The sequence below is a fragment of the Rhea americana genome, unplaced genomic scaffold (assembly GCF_003343005.1).
Source record: "Rhea americana isolate MKP2758 unplaced genomic scaffold, rheAme1 scaffold_60, whole genome shotgun sequence".
NCBI lineage: Eukaryota > Metazoa > Chordata > Aves > Rheiformes > Rheidae > Rhea > Rhea americana.
In genome coordinates this window covers 1,249,324-1,258,604 of record NW_028186757.1, presented here as the reverse complement: position 1 = coordinate 1,258,604, position 9,281 = coordinate 1,249,324, and the positions used below count along the sequence as shown (strand labels likewise).

At 35.4% G+C, this 9,281-nt stretch overlaps 2 protein-coding genes across 12 annotated transcripts in view; one reads left to right on the top strand and one right to left on the bottom strand.

Moving 5' to 3' along the window:
• LOC146587268 (uncharacterized) overlaps positions 1-2,641 on the top strand; it is an 11,261-nt gene extending 8,620 nt beyond the window's left edge. For all 3 annotated transcript variants that reach the window (XM_085319827.1, XM_085319828.1, XM_085319826.1), the window contains one exon: positions 790-2,641. In XM_085319827.1, coding sequence (XP_085175953.1) covers positions 790-2,571 — 1,782 coding nt within the window. In that variant the 3' untranslated portion in view covers positions 2,572-2,641. The remainder of the gene's footprint in view (positions 1-789) is intronic.
• A 3,442-nt stretch (positions 2,642-6,083) lies between these two features.
• Positions 6,084-9,281, bottom strand: part of DDX60 (DExD/H-box helicase 60) — a 54,450-nt gene continuing 51,252 nt past the window's right edge. For 8 of the 9 annotated variants that reach the window (XM_085319857.1, XM_085319852.1, XM_085319854.1 and 5 more), the window contains 3 exons: positions 8,879-9,030; positions 6,832-6,894; positions 6,084-6,715 (listed from right to left, as the gene is read on the bottom strand). In XM_085319857.1, coding sequence (XP_085175983.1) covers positions 6,616-6,715; positions 6,832-6,894; positions 8,879-9,030 — 315 coding nt within the window. In that variant the 3' untranslated portion in view covers positions 6,084-6,615. Of the gene's footprint in view, positions 6,716-6,831; positions 6,895-7,272; positions 7,353-8,878; positions 9,031-9,281 lie in introns of those variants that run through there. The other variant, XM_085319858.1, reaches the window with a different exon arrangement.

Sequence of the window (9,281 nt, the reverse complement as noted above, 5' to 3'; positions counted from 1 at the left end):
GCAAAGGGAAGATAATTTACTCTAAGTCTGCCTAAATTCCTGCAACTTTCACATGGAGCTGAAACCAGTCTCTTTTTAGTCATCTTCAATGGTCTAGTTAGGAAACCTCTCCCTGCTCTCTTCTCCTGCCTCCCTTCCTTCTTCCCGCTCCCCCCCGACACTTATTTCTGTCCCATGTGGCTGGCTGAGTGTAGAGTGTTATTCTGTGTAGGGATGAATCTTGTTGCAGTTAGTGGAGCGTGGCTGGGAATTAATTGTTTAATGTATTGGGAACAGCAATGGCAGGTAAACACACTAAGAAGTTGCTTAGGCACTCTAAATATATAATAATTATTCTTTATTGTTTTTGTAGAAGACATTTGACTCCTAGTCCCACTGAGAATGTGATTTAATATTTGACTCTCTAACCAAATACTGTATTGTTTTCAGGTAGTTAATATTCATGACAGAGCTTAAGAATTTGTCATTAAAATGACTGCCAAAGCCAAAAATGTTTAAGAGTAGTAGCTTAGAGTCATAAAGTACTTTTATTTCTTCAATAACTTCCTATTTCAGTATCTGTTTTGTCATTAGGGTCCCATGTGTAGCTTGTTTAATTGTTTTTTAAAGATCTTTTTTCATAATGATGTGGTTTCTGTTGACTTTTAGCAGCAATAGAGGGGGAAAAATTATATATGCTATAAAATATGCAAACAGCTTTTTTAATCTTAGCATTGTACATAACTTTTACAATTTCTGAATCCACAAATGCTCCGTTTTACTTAACAGGATTCATTTCTGTAATTGTAGGAACTACGTTACAAATACTACATGGAACATCAGAAGGTATCTCAAGAGTTCAAGAGACAAACTCTGCCTGCAAATAAAAAGTATAAATGGATAACCACTGAGGCTTTGAAGAATAAGTCCTCAGGAGTTCCTTTTGTATCTTCCCCTACTAAAGCAAATAATGCAAATAGAGTGAAAATGGGAAGTATGCAGAGAGCAGGTTTTGATGAGATAAGCTTTTCCAGTACTAGTAATCACAGCATTCCATCTACAAACTTGAATTTTTCTGAACCAAATGGTGACTTCAAATTTTTTCAGGAAAAAAGGTCCCAGGAAGTAAGCACACTGGCCTCACCAGAGAACTCTAACAGCTCAGTAATTAAAGAAAAAATACCAATGCAGTCATCAGCAGTTACGCTTTCCAGTGAAATGGATGCAAATTCCAGCACTTCAGCTGGTTCAAAACCATCAGCATCAGTACCTGTTACTGTCTCAGGTTCAGCGTTTTTGGATATTTTTGCAGAGGGAGTTTCTGCTTCACCTTTTGCTTTCGGTGCATGTAACAGCTCGTTACCCAGATTTATTAAAGGCACAGCTACAGTTTCCTTTACAAAGAAAGACAGTAAATCTATTTTTCCTACATTTTATCTAGGCAAATGTGATCCTGACAATAAAATAGATGACCAGGATGAAACAAAACTTACAAAACTTAGTTCTGTAACTAAAACTACTGTCTCTGCTTCAACCAGTCCTAATCCAAAATCGTCAGAAAACAAGAAACCTGGTTTTTCGTTTGCCTTTGGCAGTTCAAAAAAAGATTCTTTCACAGTATCTGGAGCCAGCAATTCATTTAAGGTTTTACCATTACCCTCATTTTCCGACCAATCGGAGAAGCCATCCGACCAAAATGCAACACATCACGTGGGAGAAAATATGGCTTCTCCAAACAAAGCCATAAAACACAGTGTGCTAAATCCATCTGTCTCACTAGAACAAACTACTAATACCTCAGAATCCACCACTACTGTAGCTTGTAGTACTTCAGAAACCAGCACTGCAGCTGGGCTGAATGATGTTTCTGAGACCTCCCTTCACCACAGCAATTACATTTTTTCCTTTGCAAGCAAGTGTCTTCAGCTGCCTTCACCAGTGTTTTCATTTGGAAGCACTGCCAAGAATACCTCTGATTCACTGACTTCCTCATCAGTGCTCTTCTCTAGAAGTGGCACTAAAAAAAATGAAAAAAAGAAAACGGAATCTCCTGACAAAACACGCTTAAATCTAGAAAAGTCAGTGTCTGCGGGGTGTACAGAGCCTGCTTCTAAAAATGGTCATCCAAAATGTGCAGATTCTTTTCCTGTGAACTCAACTAAGAAGGTTGAAAATGAAAAAGCAGTTGCTAATAGTAGTAATACTTCTAATCAGCCTTTGTGTTCAGCTGCCATTCCTGTTAAAGAAGAGACTGCCTCTTTCACTCAACTTACTACACCAACGAAACAAGAAATAAAAGATGAAGAAGGTAAAATTGTTGCTGAAAACGGCTATTCCTGTGCTAGGAAGGAAGATGAACCTGAGTCTGTAATGTTTCAGAAAGAAGCTTGTTCTGCCCCTGACACGTGCAACAATTCATTTTTAGGGGATTCTAAACTTCCTGTAAATGAGGCAGGAGGAATACCAAGTGACACTGATTCTGACACAGAAGAGCTAAGTCAAACATCGACCTCTAGTGACAACAGCAGTGCATCAGAATATTTTTCTGTTGCAGAAGACAAAACATCTGCTAGAGGAAAACCAGAGACATGAACAAAGTGAAATGAAAAATAACTATGTTTAAATGAGCTAGAATTAAATAAACGCTATGTAACATTAAAAAGTGGGGATACTTTGTGTTTTTATAGCTGTATTCTCCATGATTCTTGTTAGGTGAGATATATCTGTGCTAGAAACATAACTGCTTGTCACCAATTACAATTCAATAGAGTAGTTATATAATACAAACTCAGACTGAAGAAACAACCAAAAATGCCATGTGCTATTAAAGACTAAATTTAACAGTACATACCCCGTACTTAGGAATGCAGACTTTCCAGGAAGTGTCACTGGGGTGGTGTGGGGATTGAGGTGTCCCAGAAGGCAGGTTCAGTGAAGCCTTTTCACCAGAAGGCAGTATCCTGCTGTTGTAGTGTGACAGCCCTGTGCTAGGGTCAGGTCAGTAAGAGAGGATAGACCTGCACTTGGGAAGCAGGGGTTGAGAAGATCCAGGGTAGGATAGTTCAAAGGAGGACAGTGAAGGACGTTATCTGCTTCATTTCCTATTGACTATATTTTGTTTCTATGCTGCTGTGTTTCTACATCATGACTGTACTTAAAATGCTACCTTTATGAAAAGTTACTGTCAAACAGTGATGTTTCAGTGCCCTTCTGGCAGCAATTGGGGAACTAGTGGTCTACTTGTTTGGTGAAAGCATTAGGTAAATGTAGGTTTTAACATAAAATCTCCATAAAAAGCATATGTAATAAGAAAAAAGCAAAATAATATTTCTTACTTTAAGTTTTAAGGCTATAGAACTCCAGTTTGTAAAATACATGAGGATAAAAATACCATTCTTTCTGATTTATTTAACTAACTTAACTGTTTTGTTGCACCCAAAAGATGATTGCTCTTTAGCTATTAGAAGAAGCGGGTGGTAGTACTGTTTCAGGACTAAAGCTCAATCTTTCTTACACTGAACACTAGTTCAGTCTCCAGTAAGAGCTAGTGCCAGGTTTTAAATAAATCCTGTATTAGGCAGGTATGTCAACATGGTAGTAAGTATTAGACCATAAATCCTGAAGCATGATATCTAACATCCCTTCAGAATTTTTCACTGGTAACTAGATACTTTACATACTTTAAAAAAAAAAAATTTTTAACTCAGTAAGATACCACTTTAAATTTAATTGTCTGCAAGGTTTGCACTAATACTGTGACAGAATACTTTACTATTCTTTTAGTTTAGGAAACATTAATTCTAATTTGAGTTATGTTAAATTCTTGCCCTCAGTTTCTCTGTGGCAGTACATTCCATTATTATTAAATGTGCTGAAAAAGCAGCTTCTGGAACTTGGTAATCTTCCCTTTGTGTCTTGTCTTATAGGAACAAAGACAGCAAGAATTCTCTTGATTATTGTTATAGTTCTTTATATTCATCTCCAAAGTCCTACTGCAGTTCAGTTTTGTCCTAAGAATTGTTTTACATCCATCTCTAAATATTCCTATTGTGTTTTTCTGATTGTGTAGGAGGTAAGTCTTAAAAAGTTAAATTAGCAGAAGATGGAGGCTGAGTATGATGCTAAAGGCAGATAACCATGGAAGGAAGTTGATCTCACTATAACAAAAACAGGAGAAACAAGTTTTTAGAGACAGATGAGGTCCCTACAAAAATTGCTGTAAAATTTTGTAGTTCAGAAGATCTTTTATACTAGTGACAAAAAGATCAGAAAACTGCATTGTGTTTGTCTCCACAGTGGGGGGGGGGGGGAGGGATCTGTGCAGAATGGTTTATTTTAAAACCCTAATGGGGTTCTCAAAACTGTCTCTCTTTCATATCTCTTCTTGTCACTGGGTCCATTTATGATGTTTTCTGAGTTTGATAATGTTAAACCTCAAAGTAGGTATTTTGCCTTTTAGTGGGGAGACGCTTATAAAATTGCAAGACAAATAGATGACTTTTTTTTTTTAACAGTAGAAATTGTTTGTGTGTGCATTCAATATAGACCTGGGACTGCTTTTCAAGTTTGGTAAGTTGTAATCTTTGTACACTTAGGTGACAGATATCATATAGCTCAAGATGAAGCTTTCAGTGGAAAAAATAAATGATAAGCAGGGCATTTAAAACACATAGTAAAATTACAGTCTGCTGAGCTATCACTAAATAATTGAAAAAAATTATTTCAGTTAAACTATTGACTTAGTAGATGTGATGAAGGGAGTGAGGGACTTTTCTGTATATGTTATTAAAAGTGAAATATTCTTATTAATGTTTAAGAAACATGATATTCTTCAGCATATAAAGTCAGTATTGTCATACACCTAACTAATTATTTTTACCTGAGATATTTTCTTATGAAAAAAAATCAGTAACAAAACTGGAAGTACCTATTGTATTCTGAGCACAGAACCAATTTTGGTTTGGGAGGTGGAGAAGTTCACGCTAAGGAGGATAAATCTCAAAGCGTATAAGCATACAACAAGTAACATTTTAAGTGATGAGATGATGGATCAGCGTAATTGTGGGGATGATTTGACAGTGAAAAATAAAATGGAACACTAAAAGTAGCTTTTTGAGTATTAGTATCCTTCCTTTTCCAAAAGAAGGACAGGGCCAGGCTCTTGCAAAAGATTTTTATATTTAGAAAACTGAAAAAAATGTTCTAATTAACTAGTGAAATAACAGAGTTACATTTCTGACCTTACTCCTAGGTCAGTGAATTGTGTATGTGATACTAGCTAAAAATATTTGCATCACAAAACATGAGCATAGATGGGTGTAAATTAGGTCACTTCACTTCCAGTTGAGGGGCCCTTGTGCCTACATGTTCCATGACTGCCAGGCCATAAAGAAAAACTTAAGTAAATTTTATTTTCCAAGAAGAGTTAAAGCAGTATCTTCTTGCAATCCTGCCCTATTTTTGCTGTGATTTTGTTTGAACAGTAGAAAGAAAAAAATTTAGTCAGTTAATGGTAGTTCATCAACACTACTTGACAAATCAGTTTTGTTTCATTTTTTTCCCTTTTATCACCTAGCAGTGCATGCTGCACTTAATAGCATAACGCTGTCTAAAGAGACTTCAAGTTAGAGATCAGTGGTCAGTATGTGAAGAAACACTGCTTATTATCAGTAGAAAGGATTTCCATCACTGCTTATCATTATAAATTTGTGCTGCAATAAGGGCAGCTATAAAAGCCTGATTTTTCCAAGGTTGGTTGTGTGTGTGTGTGTGTGTGTGTGTGTGTGTGTCTGTATACATATGTATGTGTCAGACTACAGGTGGTCTAAAATGTATGGATAAACTAAAGCATTTTCCTGAATGTAGGAAAACAGTGGTGGAAGTTTGTTTTTCCTTTGTTAAGGAAATAAGAAATGTACTTTACTCAACTGAATAGTTTTTGGATTACAAGGAACCTTTTGACAAATAATGTATGAGTCCCCTGTGTGCTCATCTTTCTAACTCTTAAAGGTACAGTATGTAAAAAGACAATTCAACACATGGCTGATACTTTCATCAAACTTTATTTTATACTTAAAATTTTTGTAGACTAAACTTGTAGTCATTTAAGAGCTTTCCTAAAAGTCTGTGATGGTACAAACTCTGTAACAATACAAACCTTGAAGAAAAATTAGAACAATTAATTTGATTATAATCACCAGAGTAACTGCTGAACACAAATGAGCTGAAAGGTTTCAACATTATTCTAATGACAATTGATGGGAACAGCTCCTCAGAACTGAGGTTTGTTTGGTGTATTTCTGAAAGCTGTTTTAACATCTATATCACCGCTTGAAAAAAGCTTTTGAAACTCAAAAACACCTGCAATTACCTAATTCTGCAATTTATTAAAAACTGATTATTTACTTGATAATGAAACATATTAAAATGTTGATAGTATAAAGGTTAAAATTTTGTAAGACAAACCTTGCATTACTAGTATTGGCTGTTACTACAGATTTATTGAACATATTTGAGAACTCAGACCTAGTCACCTGTTAATGTAAAAAGCACTTCTGTGTGGAAAGAGTATTATATACTACTATTTTTTTCCCTGCAGTTAATCACTGTCCTGATCATCCAGATTACCCATAAGGGTCAGACTGCAGCCAGTTTGTTTTCATAGTTCTCAGCCAGTTTTTGAAATGCCAGTAGAACATTATCATTTGGATTGTCACACAGTTCACTCAGTGATGTTCTGTTTGTTTAAAAAAAAAAAAAAAGGAAAGAAAGAAAAAGAAAAGAAAAAAGAATTTTAAGTGGTTTTGAATATGTACTTTTTAATATTCAGTGTATATTATAAGTTATTCATACCCAATAGCCTTAATGAGGAGTGAAAAATCCTTGAGGTGGTAGTAAGCATCTCCTTCGTTTAACCTAAAAAAGAAAATCCAAATAGAAGTGTGTTATACCATACTATTTCACCTTTAATAACCCCTGCCACTTAGGCTAGGTGAGTGTATACAGTGGCATCAGACATTGTTATACTAGTTCATTAGGATTATTGTAGAGTAACTGTAAGCTTAAAGTCTAATTAATAATGCTCCAGAGATAAGTTTCCATAACTGTACTAAGCCTACCAAAAGATGCAAGTCACATTTGGAAAAAGTCAAAGCAATTTAATTTATTAACAGTACTTTGGGAGCATAGTTTCAACTGTTTGAATAACTAAAGCATCCCAGTCTAGACCAAAAGACTATACTTTAGATTAATCTGTTGGCTAAATTCAGTAGAAAAGTATCAGCTACGTTATCTACCTAGAGATGACTAAGATCCTGTATCCTGCAGAGAGGATCCTCCTCATTACTGAAACATAACTTCATAAATTTCAATTCCTAGGAATTAAGAATATTACAAATTTTTAATAAGTTTACAGTCAATACTGTGTAGAAATTAATTACCATCAGTATACTTTTCCCTTGATAATGTGGTACCACTGCTAAACTGTTACTCTCACATGTTGTACAGAACATGTATGATAGTGATTCTTATCAGACCCTTCTTTGAAGAAAAAGCAGGTATGATATTGCCCCCTCCTTCAGTGATTAGTGTGAAGTGGTATTTTTTCTATCCAAACATAAAAGTTGCCTGGGTTGGCTAGGAGCGTGAAGGCAAAATAATATTTGACAGTGCAGTTGAGGTAGGGACAGTGTGGTTGAAGTGAGGTTGAGAATAAAACAGGTACATGACTGGCTTGGTTAAGAAGGGCCGGCTGGAAGGTGTGTAAAGAAACTGAGGCAGATTTAATGTACAAAGTTAGAGAAACCCAGTGAGGGGAATCAAAGGAGAAAGTGATAATAAATATGAGAAGACAACACTTCTGGCAGTCTTTAAAGGCCTGAAGAGGATAATAGGGTTGTAAATGGTGGGAGCAGAAGAAAGAAAACCTCTAATTTAGTTTTTGGAAAAAAAAACAGAAGACTGATGAAGTTTATAAGTGGCGCAATATGAAGGCAAAAGTATGTCAAACCTGCACCTGCTACAGCAAGTGCAAGAGTTTAACAGGTTCTTTGATTTTTTTTTTCAATTATTTATTTAATTAAGGTTTTTCACAATGAAAGAGATCAGGAAAGTCCCAGAAATTTGGAAGCTAAATGTAGTAATAGAGTAGACTGTAACATTTAACAGATGTTGAAATCTGGGCAAAATAATAAAGACAAGAACAGATTAAAAATATATTGTAAAGGAAGTAATAGACAGGAGAGACTTAAAATCCTAAATTTGGAAAAGTCAGAGTATAAGTGATCCTGGGAGGAAACGTGAGAGGAAAATCACATGTACTATAGGCCTAATGATGAAAGTATGATGAGATAAGGCAGTGATTGACCAGCTTGGGGCAATAAGACTTCTTGGGCTTGGGTTTTTGTGTTATTTTTTTTGTTTTGTTTTTTGCTACATGCCAGGAAACAATTAGGAAAGGGGAATTATGGAAGAAATACTGATTAAAATACAGAATTACTGGCAAGTTTTGCTTTGCTACAGAGAAAGCTAGATTTCTCAGATCACAATCTTTACCAGAAGAGAGTTCATGCTTTTGATGTACGAAATAGCAAGAAGTAATTTGAGATCATGCTGCAAGTTAGTCAAAATAACCAGTATCATCAAAATCAGGATTTCGCATTTACAGTATTGTTTGAATATGCAGCTAACACTTTTAGCTATAATCACTGGACTTAAAAATGAATATAGTATGTGTTTTGTTCTCATTAAAATGTTCAGCTAATCTAACCCTATTTAACAGGTATCATCCTTGAGAATTCTGGAGGAGAGCAGTTTAAAAATAAAACTCCAAGATAGCTAGTCTAGGTACTGTATTGAAAATAATGTTCCTGTTTAACTGTATTAAAGATGTAGTACATACCAGTTATCAGTTGTCAATGCAGTCAAGGAACCATGCTTATAAAAGTCAAGTGCATATGCATTGAGTGGTCTCTTCCTTCCTTGTTCATCATACTTTTCCAGGTGAAGTATAGGGCAATTTGTGACATTAATTTTAAGAGAATGTAAGACAGCCTGGGGGGGTTAAAAAAAAAAAAAAGAAATAAAAAAGCTATGTTTCTGCTGATACTTCTGTCATGTTAATCCTACAACTTCAGATCTGTGGCTGGAAAGTTCCACATCTTCAATCTTGTGCCACTCTAAAAATCTACAAAAGTTGTTGTAGGCTTCCTGATGAGTGAAGACAAGTTTACTAACAAACTGATTTACATGTAGTCTAGCTCTAAGATGTTTGCTGAATAACGTAAGGGTTAATGGGGCCGCTA